General features: G+C 45.4%; 7 protein-coding genes across 7 annotated transcripts; 3 read left to right on the top strand and 4 right to left on the bottom strand.

The window, feature by feature from the left end:
- Positions 1 to 1,063: 1,063 nt before the first annotated feature.
- On the top strand, positions 1,064 to 1,802 carry V865_003084 (uncharacterized protein; the record flags this gene model as incomplete). The annotated part of the gene is made up of 3 exons (XM_066226883.1): positions 1,064 to 1,123; positions 1,266 to 1,383; positions 1,453 to 1,802. 3 exons carry the CDS (start codon positions 1,064 to 1,066, stop codon positions 1,800 to 1,802), a joined length of 528 nt encoding a protein of 175 aa, XP_066082980.1.
- A 682-nt stretch (positions 1,803 to 2,484) lies between these two features.
- Positions 2,485 to 9,290, bottom strand: V865_003085 (uncharacterized protein; the record flags this gene model as incomplete). The annotated part of the gene is made up of 6 exons (XM_066226884.1): positions 2,485 to 3,857; positions 3,918 to 5,772; positions 5,827 to 6,099; positions 6,162 to 8,070; positions 8,136 to 8,727; positions 8,786 to 9,290. The coding sequence occupies 6 exons, from the start codon at positions 9,288 to 9,290 to the stop codon at positions 2,485 to 2,487; spliced, it is 6,507 nt and encodes a 2,168-aa protein (XP_066082981.1).
- Positions 9,291 to 9,732: 442 nt separating this feature from the next.
- On the top strand, positions 9,733 to 9,957 carry V865_003086 (uncharacterized protein; the record flags this gene model as incomplete). The annotated part of the gene is made up of 1 exon (XM_066226885.1): positions 9,733 to 9,957. The coding sequence occupies one exon, from the start codon at positions 9,733 to 9,735 to the stop codon at positions 9,955 to 9,957; it is 225 nt and encodes a 74-aa protein (XP_066082982.1).
- Positions 9,958 to 10,102: 145 nt separating this feature from the next.
- V865_003087 (uncharacterized protein) lies at positions 10,103 to 11,878 on the bottom strand (the record flags this gene model as incomplete). Its single annotated transcript, XM_066226886.1, has 3 exons — positions 10,103 to 10,184; positions 10,266 to 11,329; positions 11,579 to 11,878. 3 exons carry the CDS (start codon positions 11,876 to 11,878, stop codon positions 10,103 to 10,105), a joined length of 1,446 nt encoding a protein of 481 aa, XP_066082983.1.
- Positions 11,879 to 12,538: 660 nt separating this feature from the next.
- Positions 12,539 to 13,987, bottom strand: V865_003088 (uncharacterized protein; the record flags this gene model as incomplete). The annotated part of the gene is made up of 4 exons (XM_066226887.1): positions 12,539 to 12,635; positions 12,766 to 13,436; positions 13,563 to 13,624; positions 13,732 to 13,987. 4 exons carry the CDS (start codon positions 13,985 to 13,987, stop codon positions 12,539 to 12,541), a joined length of 1,086 nt encoding a protein of 361 aa, XP_066082984.1.
- A 434-nt stretch (positions 13,988 to 14,421) lies between these two features.
- V865_003089 (uncharacterized protein) lies at positions 14,422 to 15,903 on the bottom strand (the record flags this gene model as incomplete). Its single annotated transcript, XM_066226888.1, has 4 exons — positions 14,422 to 14,518; positions 14,579 to 15,480; positions 15,540 to 15,625; positions 15,690 to 15,903. 4 exons carry the CDS (start codon positions 15,901 to 15,903, stop codon positions 14,422 to 14,424), a joined length of 1,299 nt encoding a protein of 432 aa, XP_066082985.1.
- Positions 15,904 to 16,433: 530 nt separating this feature from the next.
- Positions 16,434 to 19,339, top strand: V865_003090 (uncharacterized protein; the record flags this gene model as incomplete). Its single annotated transcript, XM_066226889.1, has 4 exons — positions 16,434 to 17,088; positions 17,146 to 17,414; positions 17,490 to 18,626; positions 18,704 to 19,339. 4 exons carry the CDS (start codon positions 16,434 to 16,436, stop codon positions 19,337 to 19,339), a joined length of 2,697 nt encoding a protein of 898 aa, XP_066082986.1.
- Positions 19,340 to 19,346: the final 7 nt, after the last annotated feature.

Below are 19,346 nucleotides of genomic sequence, written 5' to 3' on the forward strand. Positions count from 1 at the left end.
TAGCAGTCACGAGATTATGCGTGAGTAGATGATGAAAGCAGTGATGATGATGATGTATGGTGGTAAGGTATCACTGTGAGACAAAAGTAATGTTCGTTTGTAGAGAGAGGAGGCTGAATGCAGCAATAGAAAATCACGAGATGATCCTGGCAGCACTCTGAAAACCCTTAACGCGTCTGATGGTACTCGTACAAAAAAGTAATGTTCATCATTCAGGATCAAGGCACACAAACGCGTAAAGGTAATACCACCGTGGGAGAGTGGAGGTAGACCACCTCACCCACTCTCTTCTGGATCAAAGGATAGGATCAAAAGTGGGGAAGCGCATCGACGTTGGATTGATGGTGGTCAAGATGGAGACGACTCGAAGTCATGACACAAACTTGGCACAGCTCATCTGATTATGGGCTGTTGGACCTCCTATGTCCTACTGAGTGATATGATAGGTCGGAATATCCCTCAAATATCTCACTCAGTCTCACGAAAGGTACGAGAGCTACGATCAAACTCTCAACAGACTATCTCAAAGCTGTGTGAGATTGATCACGACGGCTCAAAGGAATGATCAGCATGGAATCTCTATACACAGCATGTGGCCGGTATCATAGGAGAAGAGATCGGATGATATCAGCCATCTGAAAGACGTCATAGCGTATAACACAAGCTTCTATGAAAGGAGAGGAGAGAAGAGGAAACACACAAATGTGAGTGATAGACCAGGGCTATGTCATTCGTACAAGTGTACTGTATTTGCCACCCATATCAGATTCCTCTACCTTTGAGATATGAGAGATACGGTGATGAGTGAGATGAGTAGGTCGGTGAAACAGCCATTACCGCTTTGCACATACCATAGTTACTCATGATCACTCATATATGAGGGAATTCCGAATTACCAGACTACAGTCATCCGAACCTATATATATATATATATGTGAAGACCACCTTCTTCCATTTTCATCTCTTATATATTCAACAATGATCACCTAGCACATCTATCATTCATCCTTATCTTATCATACACCTATCATACCACACCACAATCCACATGCACACCAACAACATGACTTTCTTAACGATCCTCTTAACCCTCTTTTTACCCGTGATCGGATCTAGTCCTTTAGTAAGTCACCTCATCCCAAACACGCATTCGGGGTAACCTCGTCGATACCACGACTTTAACTAGGGGTCGATCCTTGTTATCTTATCTTTTCCAGTCTGTGTAATCAACATTAAGCTGATACATGCTCAACCCCTCTATCTAGCCTATCCCAGCAGCCACTGAACCCAACTTTACACCATCACCTGAACGCTCGGAAAGATTTGCCACCCGTGCAGAAGAGAGTGGTGGCGGTGGTGGAATAGGTATAGGAGCTATAGCAGGTGAGTATCTCACAAGCCATAAGGTCATCCCAAACAAGTGAAACTCAGTGCTAATCATTCCATTCATAGGTATAATCATAGCTGTCCTAGCTATAATCCTCATCATCCTATTCATATTCATCCACAACCGTCGACGCAACTCCCTATCTACACTCACAAGCTCGGCAACCTACATATCACCCCCTCCAGCATATACTTCACCTCCAACCAAGATCTACTACCCTTCTCAACAGCATTATCCTACTCTTCCTAAATATACTGGACCGAACACTTCTGCTGCATACGTACCATCCTCAGGAGGAGTGAGATTCCCTTCCGCCATCTATCCAGGTAGTAATAGGGGGTATTATACCCAGCGAACAGAGGGAGGGGAGAGGGGAGTGAGATTTGGTGAAGTTGGTGTGAGGGGCTATCATTGATGTTTACGATGAATACCTTTATGTTAATCGATCGATTAGAAATGAGGAATTTTAGACGGAAGAATGCTGAAGAATCGTAGGGGTACTGTATGGGCTTTGGACTGAACTTGTTTTTAGAATTGAGGAACTGTATTACCAGATACCATAGTATACTATGTTTAGTTTAGTCTACTTAGACACTCGCTTCGAACCTTTGACAAATGACTGATGACTTGTCAATCTATGTTGCTTCTGAGGTCCTAATGAGGTTATATCATATATCTTATACTTGTATTTTCTGTAAATATTTCTTTTGTTTATCTGTATGTATGATCAATAAAACTTGTACCACTATACGGGTAGTAAGTTATAAGCAAATCATGAGCATTAATTCATTCGTCAGATAAACAGCTATCTATCATGGTAATCTGGTATTATGAGTATACGAGTATTATGGATATAGTTATTTACAATATTTTCGAAAGAGGTATATGATAGTGATCAAAGGACACAGTATTAAAAACGTGCAGGGTAACAAGGACTGAGCAAAGTATATATATATATATGTACAAAGAGAGAATGAGGCGAAACCAAATTAATGATATGGAATGGTATTACTCTGATATTGATGAGTATAGGTAAAAGGGGTATCGAGATTGCATCTAAGGTTGAGGGGTGATTCCATGTGAATATTCTTTCTCGACTAGATGCAAACTCCAGCATCGTCTGATGCATTTGATTTAGGATCGACCACAGATTCAGTAATTTTCTCTTCTTCTTCAACTGGTTTGACAATTGAGGTAGATTCCAACGGTGTAATGTCATTCTGATTTAAAGCGCCTGCAGGTTTCACATTCGTCGGTATCTCTTGAGTGGGTTCGCTCACGCTGTCCTCGAGTTCCTCAGTCAGTGGGACATTTGTGTCTTCTAGCTCCCTCGCCGAATCGCCTTCTTCTTCCCCGAGTCTACCCACTCTCTCATCCGCGGGTCGGAGCACATGGACCTCTTCAACCAATTTCTCATGTAAAGCTCTAGGAGTTTCCTCTTCAACTTCCTCTTCCTCTTGTCCTTGCAGCTGAGCATCCTCAACCCACTGTTCACCATCATCGGTAGTAGGTAAACTAGCATCCTTCGACATGTCAGTGGAACTAGGTACAGATGATTCACCATCTTCAGAGATCGTCGACAGATCATGATGGTCATAAACTGGTTCTTCCGCTTGGTGATGGTCCGATACAAGTGGAGAAAGGTGATCTTGAGATTCGGTTGGATCTTCAGAGATGATAGGTTGGTTGTCGGAAGATAGCTCAGTATTCAAGGAGGTTAGAGTCGTAGCGTTGATCGGTTGACCTAGAATGGGTGGGATATTTGACGCCTTTGCTGTTTCGTTCCAAGTCGCTTCAGCAAGACCTGAGTTAGGCAGGACATTGGTCCCGGCTGAGGGTTCATCGTATGACTTTGAAGCTTGTAGATCATCGATAGGTCTCGAAGAATTCTCAGCTTTACCGTCTTCTAATGGTTCCTGAGGTTGATCAGCTTCTACGGGAGCTAAATCCGACGATAAAGATACCTCATGCTGATTAGCTGGGATCTCGAAATCCTTGTCAGGAGGAGGCACAGATGATTGATGCGTCATCGGGGCATCTTCAGCTTCGGCTTCGTCATGAGGCACTTGATCTGTTAGATGTCCATCAACCTCGAGAGAGGGCTTCTCTTCAGCAAGCGCTGCCTCGACGGATGGTTCGAGTGAGTCCTGCAGAGGTGCAGTCACATATTGACTGGAGAGATCTCGAGGTACAGCGGGATCCTCGGTGGTAGAAGGTAGCGAAGCGGGAATTTCAGTCTTCAAGGCTGCAGCTTGGGGGGAATCAACGGACTCTGAGGCGGTGTCGGCGATAATTTTGGGTTTGACAGGCGCGACGGACGTGTCGTTCTGTGCAGTCGGAGTATCTTCAATCTTGCTCGGAACAGGTACACCATCCACCTGATCCCCAAACGAGTCCGATACAGCTTCATCTTCATCTCGTTTTGGCGTTGCATCTTCAATGGGTACAATTGTCATCTTTGGTGTACCCGCTATGCAAACATCATCAGCTAAAATGTCTTGCACACGTGCACTAGCGATGTAAAGCTCACCTGTTGATGCTGTATCGACTTGATCTGCCTGATCTGATACATCCTGAGCAACATCATTGATTTTGTCGGACGATCCGGTTCTCGTGGGTAGTTGCGATGAGTCGGATGTCTCTACTGGAACCGGAAGCTCTGCAGGTATATGGAAAGTAGATGGTTGAGAGATCAAAGGAGTTTCGGCAGGAGTATAGAAATTTTCTAATTCAGTTTGAGGAGTATCTGCTTCGACGTTGACGCGATCTTCTTGAGCTTGAGGCGTATGCTCATGAAATTCCTCAGCTTCTTCTTCGTTTGGCATTTCATCTATAACAGCTGGTTCTGATGATGGGATGTTATCGGTATTGAGCTGCTCATTCGGTGCGATTGGGTTAGTACCCTGACCGTCATACTCATTACCAACAGCGGGAATAGGTCGAGTGTCGATATCGTCCCTAGGTTGTTCGGTGGCAACAGGCTCTTCAACTGGGTTGGTAGCTTGGTGCACTTCCGAAGCGAGAACAGCGTCTTGCTCGATCTGGGCTACCGCTTTGCTTTGAACGTCGAATTGCGCATCATCCTTCACGAGCTCCTTCTCTTGTCCCTTTTCAGGCTGAGGCTCCGTGAACTCCTCCACTATAGCATGAACAGCTTCCGCAGCTAGTCCAACAACAGTTCCCAGTCCAGCTAAACCAGCTCCGATTATACTCGAGGATTCATCTGTCTTCTGGGGTCCTGCCATATTTTCATCGTCATGAGGAATTGGGGGCATGGGAATATCCCTTTCTTGTTGGTGATCTTGAGCCGTACTGTGTTTATCAAGCGGAACTTCGGGTGGTACATCGTCTTTCGGCATTTTGGGGATTCCCTTTGATCTGTCTTCATCCTGTTTTGGTATGTTAGAAGCAAGATGTGGAGGAGGTGAAGGTGAAGGAGCCATCGACCGTTTCGTCCTCCTAGGTTCAATCGCTTCATTAACAACTTGAGGCACAGAACCACCTTGATCTTCCACTGGTGACTCTGATTGATGATTCTGGTTACTTTGGAGATCAACTGGGTCAAGTGAATCTTCCATACTTGATCCAGCAGTGACCGGCGCAGGAGTAGGTAAAGGGGTATTTTCCCTCGTCCTATCAGGAGTAGGAACGAACAAAGCTCTGGTTGAAGCTCCATCAGAAGTGATAGTAGATCCGACTTCCGCGATTCCACTTAATGTCAATCTTGAAATAGCTTTGTGTCGAATTGGGATATCTAACGTTCTTCCTTCTTCCTCTTTAACTGCGTCGTCACTCTTCTGGGCATCGCGTTCGGGTCTGGTTGTGGTTGGTGTGGAAGATGGATGAGTATCTAACCAATATTTCCAAATTTTATCATCTGTAGTTTTCCATTTACCCAAATTTTGAATCGGTTTCAAATCCAAATCTATAATTTTGACTTTGCCACTACCTTCCACCAAACTCCATTTTCCCTCTGTTTTCTCAGTTGAAGTCGAGAGAGGGGGAGAACACGAAGCGAGCGTGAATTTCACAAAGACTGAACAATCTTTGAATATGGCTGATAGAGCAAAAGCTATCATCCTCTGTCTCAAAGTCCAAGCATCGGCGGTCTTCCCCGCTTCGGGCGAAGAAAGATAGAGTTTTATGAATTCTTTCAATCCGGCTGATGTGGGAGAAAGTATGAGAGCTGGGTCGAACAGTTCTGCATCAGGATGAGCAGAAGAGAATCGAGATGCCAGATCTGATATATCAGTGGGATCAAGGGTCGATTGTAGGGTTTTGAGGATCTGGAAGACTTGTGAGCTGTTGAGGATCGGAATAATGGATGAGGCGATGGAATCTGCCAGGCTGTGTCCATCATCAAAGTATTTTGCAACGTCCTCAGTCTAGACGAGTACCATGTAAGCTCCCAATCTGGTGTATTTCCAAATTCGGCTCACCTTATCAGGACTGATCCTTTCTCCATTGACAAATACCCTCCAATTATTCTCCTTTCCCTGACTATGCTCCCAGATCCCCCATAGACCATTGATCGCTTTTTTCATCCTGACTTCCTCACCGGAATATAGATCTAGCGGACAGAACTTGCCTTCTGCTGACGAGTCGTGGCCCTTCAGATGACGGTGCATGCAGAATCGACAATGTTTAGACTTGATTTCGGCAGCTTCGGGCGGTATGATGGTAGACGCATCAGGTAAGAAGCCCCATTTAGGCTATTCAACACCAATGTCAGCTGAAGGTGCCATGACGTGAAACATCGAGGTTACCAACTGACTTTAATCTCAAAGGCTAGATTGACTAAACCATCTTTCTTCTCATTCGTCGTCGTATCTTCCATGATCACACCTTTGGCTTCACCTACGACCAAACTCTTCAGATCGCCTAGTAGTTTCCTTTCTTCAGGTCGAGTGGCATCTGCTTGTGTGAACAGATCTTTGACCCAACCTTCAGCGAGATTGACCTCTTGAGTCTGTATCAATAACTCTGAAGGAACAAGTTGGGGAAGTAGATTGAATGTCCATTCATTGAGGGTTTGACGATACTCCGGATCAGTTGGTGAATTGCCCAAAAATTGCGATTTCCTCAGACGAAGTACCTTGCCATTATACTCTGACAACGTACCCCGATGGGAGAACACGATGTGTTCAGCTCCTTCGCCAGCATATTTCCATTGAGATGCCAAAGTATCGACAGATGGCCCGGTGGTGAGACCGGTGGCCATAGGTTTGCCCTTGATAGTGGCCACATCGGCATCGATCTCTTTCTCTGCTGCGAGAGAAGGTCCAGCTCCACCCGATACCGGGGGTGCAACAACAGCTTCTTCCGCCTTTTCGTTTGGCGAGGGAATCTTGATCATCTCTCCCATTTCCGTGATGGTGTACTCTGTAGGGGTAAGACTAGCAGCGGAGAGAGGAGCTCTCAAGTGACGAGCGTTGTCACTCTCACTTTCAGGTAAAGTATCCAATTCATCCGAAGCATGTCTTGACAGTGAGAAGCCAGAAGTACCGAAGAACGATCGTCGAAGGTTCATACCCGATTGGAAAGATGAGGATCGCTTGAACGATTCGGTGATGCCCTTGAATCCACGGGGTGTACCAGCTTTGGAAGAAGAAGGCGAAGTCGGGCGGTTCAATCCAAGTTCTGGTGTTGATTGAGGTTTATGCTCAGGGGCGGGTATTCGAAGAGGACGGTGCACGACGGTAATAAGAAGCCATTCGATCACTTTCTCACAATGGAGCGGTTGGACTAAAGGATTAAGTCGAACAAGGGAGAAAGGTGGCCAAGAGGCCGTACTAGGTCGGTCAAGCTGAGCATCCTCCACAAATGCTATGAAAGTATCATCTATCTCGACAACCTCTTCTTTTGCAATGCCATACACTGCTTTTGAACCTTTGGAGTCGTTGAAAGTCGCTCTTTTCTTGGCCACTGGCTCTTCGGTGATGTTAGCACCTAGCTGAATAGTCGAGGCAGGAGGTACGACAGGTTTACTTATAGATCCAGGTGAGAGGGCTAAGTCGAGTTTGCCGGCAGTCTTAGGGGAGTCACCGAATCCGGACTTCTGGAAATCATCCCACGCTGAACCGCCAGTCTTGGGCAGCACACCAAGAGATGCTTGTTTCTTCACAGACTTGGGTGAATCATCATCTTTTCCGACATTCAGAAGCGTTGAAAGGTTTGGTGACGTGGTAGAAGAAGATACAATGGTGGCGGGAGAGGACAAATCTCCGCTGTGAGAGTGGTATCGACCGCGGAAAGTACCTCCGTTCGATGTGAGCTGACCCGAAGGGGTAACGTTCACCTGTATCGGAGACCTCATTTGAGCTGGATTCGGTGTTGGTGGTATATCTGTGGGTTCTGTGACCTTTTCCAAGAATTTCACGGAGTCTGTCGACAAGATCTTTGACAAGTCCAAATCTTTTACAGCTTTCAGGGCCGACCATAGGGGCGCGGTAGCGTTCTCATCTAGTTTCGCCGAAAGCGAGCTTGAGAGGATATCCTCCGAGGTATCGAACAGCCCAGTAACAGGCAAGGATGAAGTCAAGGTGATATGCAGAGTCTGACGGGGGAACGATGATGGAGGTGCTGATGGCGGTTGATCCGCCGTTGTTGATGCCTCGCCAAAAGGGTAGTCCTGGACAACTTCAAGCAAACGAGTGGGTAGCTGCGTCTTTGTGGACTGATGTCTATGTGATACCGGGATGTGAAATCAGCTTAGATCAGTCCACGGAGCGTCCCGAAGAAATCTCACCTTATCCAGACGTATAGCAGGTGTTCCATCCTCTGACCAGCACTCTTCCAATCCTTATATAATTCTTCCCATGATTTGAGCTTCCCAGTGGAACAGCCCCAAGTCCACCAACCAAGAAGGTAAGCCAATCTTCCAGGCGTCATAGCATTCTGCTCCGCATGCGTGATCACCGCAGACCACACTTCGAAGATTTCATTCAGGTAAGTCGCTACTCCAGTTTTCAGTCGAGGTGAGAGAAGCGTCTCGAAAGTATCAAGAGGATAGGAAGACGAGCGTTCAGCTTGGACGAATGCGGTGTACAAGCCAGTATCGATTAGTGGCTCGGGAGGAGTGGGCTGAAGACGACGTAAGGTGTATTTGAGTACTTCTGAGAGATCAGAGCTTGTCTCGCCGTCTTTGAGGATTGAGGTGAGTCTTTCTCGCCATATATCAGAAGGGTTGGAGGTTGGTTGAGCGAACTGTGCGGCTATGGTTGGAAACTTTGACAGAAGATCCGGACGTATGACGAGGCAATATATAGCAAGCAGGTATAGTTGAGTGGTGGGATCTGTATTGGGTCGAAGAGGTAGCACCAAGCCATGTTGGTTCAAATCTACCAATATGAGCTGCGTGTCAGTAAGGAAAAGAGGAGCAAGATAGCACAGACCTACCTGATTCTCTAAGAGCTTTACCTATAACTTCCCATGCAAGCTTCACTTCCTCTACACTTAGCTGCAGCTTACTGATAACCTCTTTCTCCTGCTGACGAAGGACCACCTTCTCTCCTACACCATGTATATCCAAAGAATCTTTCTGTATTGCATCTTCATTTTTGGGTATATCAAAACCCAGATCTAATTTCGGGATGAAGGCACTGATCAAGTCGGGCTTGCTAGATTCAGGTGACTTGCCTTTACTTCTCTTCCTCGTTAGCTCGTTCGTACTTCCTCTTCTACCTGTGAGATCGTATGGCTTGGTGGAAGATGAAGAGCCTGACTTATGCCTTAGTGAGAGGAATCGAGTGGGTCGACTGGTATTGGAAGTACCACTTGGTGTAGGCTGCTGAGTTGGACGAGGGGCGGACGAGGGCGGCTGCTGCTGGGTGGGAGAGGGGGATCGTGACCTTGCTCTCTTACCCTTCTTCTTGGTCTGGAAGAAGGACAGGATGGAGACCATTATGGTAGGTCCTGAGTGGGATCAGGTGGCATAAGAGATGAAGTAATATAGGAGTAAGATGAGATGGGTGGTCGAGTAGGACAAAGCAATGAGTAGGTGCAAGGTGTATCAGGTGTACCTACGGATGATCCATGCATCTTGTGGTATATGGCAGAGTCGAGCACACAAAGAGGGTTCGAGCGTTGGTGATCCCATTCATGAAACCCCCATCCGCTATACCCGACCCATCTACCCCGCAATTCAACTGTGGGGTTAGACTGCTTCGACCACGTGCTTTGATGACTTTGCGCGTAAATATCATCCCCTGGTGAAGATCAAATATCGTAACGATGAAGAACTCTTGTCATACCCGTCCTTTGATCTCATGACGACTCAGCAGACAATCGTAAGAAGCACTTCACACCCTCAACTTCTGCTCTATCAGGACTGGCTCCACCTCGAAATGTCACCTCCCATCCTCTCATCACCCTTCCTAAACCTCAACACCATCAACACCATTCTCTCTTCCCCTACCCCCATTCCCATCGAACAGCGTATACAGCTATTGGAAGCCAAAATCCACCTTCTCACTTCATCACTGCCCACCTCCATCAAGTCTGCCACCACTACTGAGAGGTGGAGAAAGGCTATCGAAGGCTTGGAAGGACAGGCGAATACCACAATCTGATTAAGCGTGGGATAACGACTAATCAAAGGTTTATTGTATCTCATGGTCTACGATCTACAACACGTTATGCAAATGACTACGTTGGTATCGCTAGATAGCTCAACTCTGTTTTTAGATTACCTTTCTTGACATACTCCAATCTTCCTCATTGACCCAACAGCCTATAGACCATCCAAGCCGCAACATTCTTAGCAGCCTGTACGTTAGGTCTAATAGCTTCTCCAAGCCTACAAACTCGGAGTATATTAGCATTACAGTCCTTCTCCTCCTCCCTCTCCCAGAAAGATCACGGAGTTCAGTCTACGCACCATTCTTTACCATCGAGATCAACGACTTTACAAGTGACTTTCCACCTCTGCCCAACTTTTGGTTCTTTCACATAAACAGGTTTATTACCTACACTTTTGATCCAAGGATGTTGCGATAGAGCTTGGGGCATTCCCATGGACTTCCTATCTTCCTCTTTCCAATGATCTGGAATCACCAACTTGGGTACTTCTGGTGGAAGCGTTGATAAGATCTTATTTTGTTCTTCCAGCAATAAGGTGTGTATCCATCGGCAATATGGCGTCAGGAGTGGTTGGAGCCATGAGTGAATGTAATCGAATGCTTGGCCTCTGGTGCGAGGTGTGATCAAGGGCGGTTGTCGTTTTTCTGCCGAGGTATCGGTCATGAGTACAAAAGATAATTGTGAAGGTGGTTGGAGTTGGGATGATTGTAGGCTTGAGTTGTCTGGCAAATCGCTTGACTGATTATCGATACCTGTCGCGACAAGATTTTCTGAACCAGGACCTGGAATCGTACTGATCTCCGTACTCGATACGGTCGTTGTGGTGACGCCGGTAGTCAATCTACTGAAAGTAGAAGCGATCATCATGGTACTGATCAGATTTTCCAAATCGGCAGTATGAGAGACCTCGTCTCTCTCCTTCTTCACTTCTTCTACCTTCGGATCAGTATTGATCGATTGACAAGATCTGATAGGTTCCAGGACAGGTTGGAGGTTTTTGGGCGGTTTCTCGTCATCCTCGTCATCCTCGTCATCCTCTCCGTCCTCTTCATCTTCCACCGATGATTCGATAAGCTCTTCCTCGGACTTCAGTATAATTTCCTCCTGTGAAATGTCTGTTCTTCGTCGCTGACATGTACTAACCAACCCATCATGGTCAACGGATATACAACCGCCCTCACCATACTTGAGATAACTGTAATATACACCCGCAATCCACGCTTCCAAAACTGACGCCTGGATCTTCTCTGACGATCTCACGTATAAGATCGAAGATGGGTCCGCCTTGATAAGTAGAGGTATATTGTACATCACTGAAAGTTGAGCGAGGGTAGCGTTGGATACCAGGTAATCTCGGATGATCTGGAACGTAAGGAAAAGATCATTAGTAAATGCTCCATTGACTTCAATCCAATCAAAACATAGGGCATAGCTAAGGGGGAGAGTGAACGACATGAGTTACGTTTACTCTACTTCTTCAACATATTGATATACTGAAATGTTGGTTGAAGTTCAAAGGAAAAAAATGTATCGATAATCATAGACTGTACTCCTTCAACTCGAAGGAGTAGTCTCCCGCTCAGACTGCATGAGCAGATAGAAAGTACTCACAGCAGCACCACCCTGCCTCAACCAAGGAAACTCCTCATGGATCAACCCCGTAGCTACATTTTCCAATATAGCGTCTCCCAAGTGTTCCAGTTTCTCGTAATCGACTGCTATCTCCCAATCTTCCTCGGGTTTTGCCAGAGCCATGACGCTCCGTCGGGTCAAGCATTGGATCGATACGTGAGAGATCACCTGTTCGTATAGATCGGTATCGACAATACGAGGTAAAGGTGGTAAAGGGAATTGAGGTAAGGGAGGAAGAACGTATGAGAATAGAGGGTTGTTCTCGGTTTCGTATCGCATTGTGAAGCCAGAGAATTGATCTCAATTGGGTGCAAGGATGGATTGAGGAAAGGGATCTTGTTGTACAAGAGGATCAAAACCAGGAGAATATATGGGTTTGGGAAGGAAGGGACCAGAAGTAAGGCTATATAGTACACTGTACTGGATGTGTAAAATATACGGAGATCGTAAAATACGTATGACCAAGAAAGGATATCTCTACTATTGAAAAAACAAGAGCGGAAGATGAACATAAGAAGAACAGAATAGGAGAAATAGAGAACAGAGGAATTGAGAAATGACAACCCTCAATTGACAATGTGATATCGGAACTTGACACAATCACACGTAGTGCTTCAATTTCCCATTACACGACGCACAGATCTCCTCAATATCTTGGAGAGTCTGACCACTGAATCAGCTTACCGTGCTTCCTTGAGAGACTGTATCCATGTGTTTTCAAAGATCGAGGAAAAGTCTACACAGGTGTGCTGCATCGACCACACCATTAAGAGAAATAGAAGAATCGTCTCTAGGAGCTCCCCAGCAATGAGCGATACTGTATCTCATTATTCACTCCCCCATCTCCAATAAGATAAGCCATATAAAAAATCAATCAAGAATCGGATCTAGGTATTTCGTGTCCCTTACATTCCAGCGCAACTCAAACTAATCCCTATATCACTCGTCTTCACTGATTAAACCCATCTCCACACAGATTTTCCAAGCAGCCATATTCTCAGCTTTCTTCTTAGTGATCCTAGTAGCTTCGGCGATCCTACAATATTCCCAAAACATCAGCCACAACGTGACACTTCTTGAATCAACCGGCGTGCTTGGCTGTTCGTTTTGAGTAGGCTAGTGGCAGGAACTATGGAAGAAAGATAAGATGAACGAAGAAGACATACCATTCTTTCCCATTTACATCCACAGCTGTACATACCACCTGCCAAGGTTGAAGATCCCACGTTCCAACCACTGCCGTAGCAGTATAAGTAGGTTTGACTTTGATCAATTGAGATTGAGTATGTAAAACATTTTTACCTCCTTTCGCTTTCCTGTCTTCCAATTCCCATTCTGGCGGCACATGGAATATAGCAGTGATCTTTCGAGGATTAGGTCGACTAGATTCCAATCGGATTTCTTCCTTTTTCAATTCGTCTAAAATGAATTTTGACATCGGTTTGAATAATTGAGAGAGCCATGAATAGAGGTATTCGAATGCTTGACCTCGGGTCATATTCCTAGAATCAATCGGAGGTGTAATTTCTTTCTTTGCCTTCTCAGGTTCCAACTTTTGATTATCGCCAGCGTCAACTGACGATTTATCCCCTTTTTCTCCTTTTGATGTTGAATCTGTTTGATTAGTATCATCATCTTTGTGATTTGTAATGATTTTCCCCAGTAATGAATAATATACTGCACCGATGTAAGCTTCGAACACTGCCGATTGAGCTCTCCCTATATCAATTTCTGTCCATATAGAGATATTCGGATCGTAATTTACTTTGGTATGGAGGTTGTATCGTATGGCCATTTGACATAACGTTGATTTACGAATCAAGTGACTTTGCAATTGCTAAAAATGTGTATCATACAGTATAAGTACAGTATGTCGATCAGCGTATTGTGTAACAAACCAGGAGTCATGATAACCTAATCGAGAATACTGGTATAATATATTTGAACTTTTTGGAAAACTCACACTTGATGCACCTTGACGGAAAGCAGGGAATGTATCGTGACCCCATGTCGTCGCTATAGCCTCTACTTAGCAGCGAAGCCATCAGCATGCAGTGCCATGGGGCAATATACGTATTTGCGGGGAAAATATCACCTAGAAGACAAGAGAGGAACAACGCATTTCAACTTACCAAGAAGAGCGTTTCCGACCAATTGCATTTCCTCAAAATCCCTCTCATCCTCTCCGTCCATGACGAACACATCTTGATCAAATAGCAAAGGTCGAAGCCCAGTGGAAACGTAAGAATCGATGATCTGTTCGAGATGAGGATCGGTGATTGGTGGAAGGGGAGGTAAGTCCATTGAAGGGAAAGGAGACAATTGATAAGCCGTAAGCGAATCGATGTCCGTTCGAATAATGGATTGTTCAGCTTCAGTTTCGGACATCGTAATTCGTGCAATGATGCGAATGAAGAAGGATTCACAACAAGAGCAAGATATGCAGAAGCGATTGTAGAAATAATGCAGCTGAGGGAAATAAGTGAGAAGAATGAAGGATACAGGTTTTGCAGAAAATACCACTGAGTGCACTTCTTTGCGTGGTGCTATTGTGTGTGAACACACAGACCTGCTCTTACTTTGATATATGATGGTAGTCTGAGCTATGATGATTATCGTAACTGAAGTCGACGACCTGTTTTGTTGTGCAAGAGATAAAGCACTTTGCTGTCCAGGTACGAGAGGTATCACTTGTTTTTATACGATGTGAGGTGTCACTACGATCAATACAGCCATATTTCTACTTTTTTACCAGCTCTTACTTCCAGACTCTCTCATCATGGAATCCTCGCCCTTCGTTCATCTCAATTTTTCACTATTCCTTACTCATCATCCTTGATGAGTCCCATGGCGACGCATATCTTCCAAGCGGCCACGTTAGCAGCATCCCGTTTAGTGAATTTCGTAGCCTCGGCCGTCCTAATTGTCCGAAAGGAATATCATCAGCATAGTCAAGCCCATCGGTCTCTCTTCACTCACCATGTTTTGATATTACTGTCCGTGACAGTACAGGTTACCTTCCAAAGTGAAGTATTAGCATCACCAGATAATCGAGTTTCCGTATAAGTTGGTAATTCTCCTTCCTTGAAATGACTATGGAGAGCCATCTTTCCCCCTCGAGCTTTCTCATCTTCCTCTTCCCTACTTTCGGGTATGACATAAGCCCGTCCAGGCATACCCTTGTACTTCTTCTCGATTCGTTTTTCTTCTACTTCAAGGTGTTCTACGGCAAAGCGAGCGATGGGCTCTAGGACTTGGCGTAACCATTGAAATAGGTAGTCGTACGCTTCACCTCGTGTCTTGCAGGGCTTGACAGGACCGGAAGAGGTGGTGTTGGTAGGAGAATTAGTGGGCTCGGAAGAAGGCGTTGTCGATGATGATTCAGATGATTCTGGGGAATCCGAAGAAATCATATCCTTATCTGATTCCGATGACGAGTCTTTGAATATGATCTCGATACCATCGTAATAATCGGTAGTTTCGTCACTTTCTCCAGACCCGGTATTATCATCAGTATCCGGATCAGTAGTTGACTCCGCATCAAAGTATTCTTCATCGCTTTCCTCACTCTCTCCCTCGGAGTCTGATTGAGCGGCTTCCCCTTTACTGGGATTTGACACGGATGGCGAAGAACTTGAGCTAGCGGTGGACCTCTCTTCAATATCGTTTGATTGAGTTGAAGTAGGGGTATGGTCATTTTCACAATTCAGATATGAGTAATACACAGCAGCGATGTAAGCCTCGAAGATGGATGCTTGGACTTTCTCGTTTCTCCGAAGGGTAAACCGAAGGGAGGGTTCTGAGATGAGATGATTGGGTAGACCATATTGGCATGAGATCTGTGCTAAAGTAGCGTTGCTGACAAGCTTGTCTCGCATGATCTGGATTTATTGGGGTAACGGTTAGCCGCGCACGCGTTGGGAGTCTGAGCTGTACCTACGGAGGCACTTCCTTGACGGAAGTTGGGGTATAGCTCGTGAGCTAAAGTGACAGCTATGGCTTCAAGCAATGAATCCCCGATGTGCTCTGAGCGTGTATCAGGAGGTTGGTCAGCGAAGCAAAACACGCTCTCGTTACATGAGAAGCTCACCTAGTTTTTCATAATCCAGACTCCCTTGACCTTCCTCCAGGAAGACAGAGGTGCTATAGCTTCTAGGGACATTTGAGAGGCTTGCATGGGTGAATACCATATTTCTGAGCTTGGAATCTATTATAGGTGGGAGGGGTGGGAGGTCAAGCTTTGGTAAAGAAGGAAGTACGAATACCTGCAGACAATGATCGTGCTTCTGAATAGAACGAGGCATCGTTAATAGGTGTATCAGTGAAAAGAAGTTTAGAAGGTAAGAGAGCTATCAGTTATGAATGGAAGTGATTAGGAATTTCCCTCAAGAAATTCTCAAGAGGATTGCAAGGTGTGTATGTGGAAGATATAGTAGAAGATGAAGAGAAGAAAGAGGATTCAACGCACTCATCCTTCTTTATATCCCACTGGTTCTTCGCCTTTTCAGCGTGGACCTAGAAAGTGGAGGTGGGATCGGATATCACCGTAGGATCATCGTGATGCATGATGTGGCATTTGCGTGGTGCACTGCTGGTGGAACTTGCCGAATTCGGGTGGCGTCAGTTGAGAATTAGATCAATGGATCATTCAACCGGTCCTCACTTTGATTTTTCAATTTTCAATCTTAAATCTTGGATCAGCTCAGCGCACGCGATCATATATACTGGGCATTCTCCATCATCTCATCGCACTTGTCATAGTCTCAGACCCCATGTTATAGATCAGAGGGGGGCTATCACTTTCTCTCGGATCACTGGTCATAGCTCACCCGGTATGCCCCTCTCTTCATTCTCATTCTCGTCCTCATTGCATATGACTAAAAACCATCGACAACCTCCTCCCACCGCTTCTTCTTCCACTCCTTCTTTGAAACATCGATCTTCCAACAACATGGCTATCCCATCCAACTTTATGATCTCAAATGACCCTTCCAACTCGGCTGGTCCATCACGATCATCTTCTCTGGCAGGTCGCAAGAGACCGAGAGAATCGGATGGTGATGGCAAGAACCGTACTCCATCGAGGAGAACGAAAAGCACAGGAGATGCTAGAAGTAACAGCTCAAAAGATCGAGAAGCTTTCCAAAGAGGATTGATATCCGTCTTCGTACCCAAAGCGCTTCAAGAATCAAAACAGGGAAATTTGGCGCATTACAACGATCTTCTTGCTCATTTCTTACCTTCACCTACGACACCGATACCCGCTTTGCCCCCTCTCCTACCCTTACTACGAGCCATATCCGCCCATGTCTCCCTTCTTTCTCCCGAAATTCACTCTCCACTCGTCACGGCGATCATCAATCTACCTTGGGCTACAGGAGATGAGAAATTTGTGAAAACATTTGTGGGATGGGCAGCGGTCCTGGTCAGTGCTCAGCCAGGTTGGGCGAAAGAAGTCGTGGGAATGGCAGTCAAGGGTCTCACTTGGCGTGAGTCAGTCTGATTACTTCAATCCGGTCTCCCCACTGACTTACGCATGTGTGTAGAGCTACCATTTACCTCAAGCACTGCCGCACCGATATCCAGAAAGCTCTTTCATGCCAGGCATCATCTATTACTTTCACATCTGATCTCACTAGTCCCGACATTGCCTAACGTCCTTCAACCCCTTCTCATACGGAATTTTCCACATAAACGGGAACCGGAAGTAGCTCAAACTACCTGGATCAGGAACTGCTGCGAATTGATAGGATATTGCCCAGAATTAGGGGGTAGAATGTGGGGCGAAATCGTGGACAGGATGTTGCGGATTGATGTGAGTTGAGATCACATCGCTATCTGTTGCATCTGCTATTTAACCGAAAAGGATCTGATAAATTTTGTCATACAGGTTGAGATTACCAACAGTATAGAAGACGATGATGACGATTCGGATGCGGAGTCGGACGATGAAGACGATATGCCACCATCCAGTTTCCCTCGATTATCCCCGATCCCCACTCTCGATCCCCTTGATCTTCTCATATCTCAGCAACTCCCTCGACCGCGGACGGCTTCACCTTCGCCTGATATCGGTGTAGATGACGATGCGTCCGATGGAGATCCAGATCCTGATGAGCTTTCCTCCGACGACGATGGTGAATCCGATGACGAAGACTCCACCAATGCAGCCAAGCTAGCCGAGGCGAGGGAGAAGAAAAAGGCAAACGTGAAAGCTATGAGAGAGAAACTTGATGGAATGCTTGTGCATTTCTTCGAACACCTTGAAGAATATATGGGTGCGAAAGCAAGTCATTTACCTGCCGCCGAAATGGCAGCTCAGAATATTGCTGGAAGTTCCGGCGCATCTACACCGACGTATGAATACCCTTTACCTAGCTCATCGACAATCGCTTCCCTACTCGTTAAAAGACCTGCACCAACTCCCGTCCAATCCTTATCGTTCTTCCAGACTCTACTCAACCTATTCTCTCGACAAATTCTTCCCACATCTGCCACTCAGCATATCCCATTCTTGTTGTTCCACACGGCTTCTTTCTCGCCATCCCATACCGATCTATTCCTTGGTCTGCTCGTATCTCAAGCATTGTATGCTCAAACCACTACAGCACCTCATACTTCACAACCTGTATCAATGAATCAGCGTATAGCAGCTACGGTCTATATAGGTTCGATCGTGTGCAGAGCAAGATTTGTCACCGATGATCAAGCTCGAACGGTCCTGACTTATCTATTAGCATATATCGACGGCAAGTTACATCAATCTCGTATCAACAGGAAAGAAGGCATAGATGAATTACCCTTATTCTACGCGGTCTGTCAAGCCGTAATGTTGATTTTCTGTTTCAGGTGGAGAGCCTTCACCGCATCTGCCTCGAAGGATGAGAATGAGAATGATAATATCGTGGGTGATCTAGAATTAGATGGCGAAGAATCGTTAGATGGGGAGAACAATAATGATAACAAGTGGATAAACGATTTGGATATTTTGCAAAGAGCTATAACTAGCGAACTCAATCCTTTACTTGTGAGTTTAGAACATTCAGCTGATTTCAACCAATACAGACAACAATGAAGCTGATTAGAATTATTGATGTATGATAGGGATGTAATCCAACGATCGTATCTACTTTTGCCAAAGTAGCTCATCACACCAATTTCTTATATTGTTTCTCGATAATCGAAGCCAACCAACAACCTTCTCATCCGCCCGCACGATCCACATCATCCCAGAATCTAGCTAATAATACCTCAACTACCAACGGTAATAGCAATCAACCTAAATTACCCACTCGAACCAATTCATCCTTGATCGGCTCACAGACCTTACCTCGTCAAGCCAGACAGATGAACATTGATCTAGGTTTAGATTCTTATTTCCCCTTTGATCCGTATGACCTACCTAAATCGAAGAAGTATATAGAAAGGTTATATAGAACCTGGTCTGAAGTAGCTATCGATTCAGGCAATAATGATTCTGACTCGGACTCTGATAGTGAATCTGAAGAAGAGGAGGAGGAAGACGATAGTGACGATTCAAGTTTAGAAGATCACATGAAGACTACTTTCCCACATAAGATCAATATTGGAAGTTATGGTGAACACAGGAAGAAGAAATTGTTCAATGGGACTGGTCAGAGAGATAATGGATTATCGAGTAGTCTTGAAGGAATGAGTATATCACCTAACCTTAATGGAGGATTGGGCATGGGAATGGGAGTAGGTGTAAGAGGTGCTTAATTGCTCA

Source organism: Kwoniella europaea, chromosome 1, assembly GCF_036810445.1.
Source record: "Kwoniella europaea PYCC6329 chromosome 1, complete sequence".
In the NCBI taxonomy this organism is placed as follows: Eukaryota; Fungi; Basidiomycota; class Tremellomycetes; order Tremellales; family Cryptococcaceae; genus Kwoniella; species Kwoniella europaea.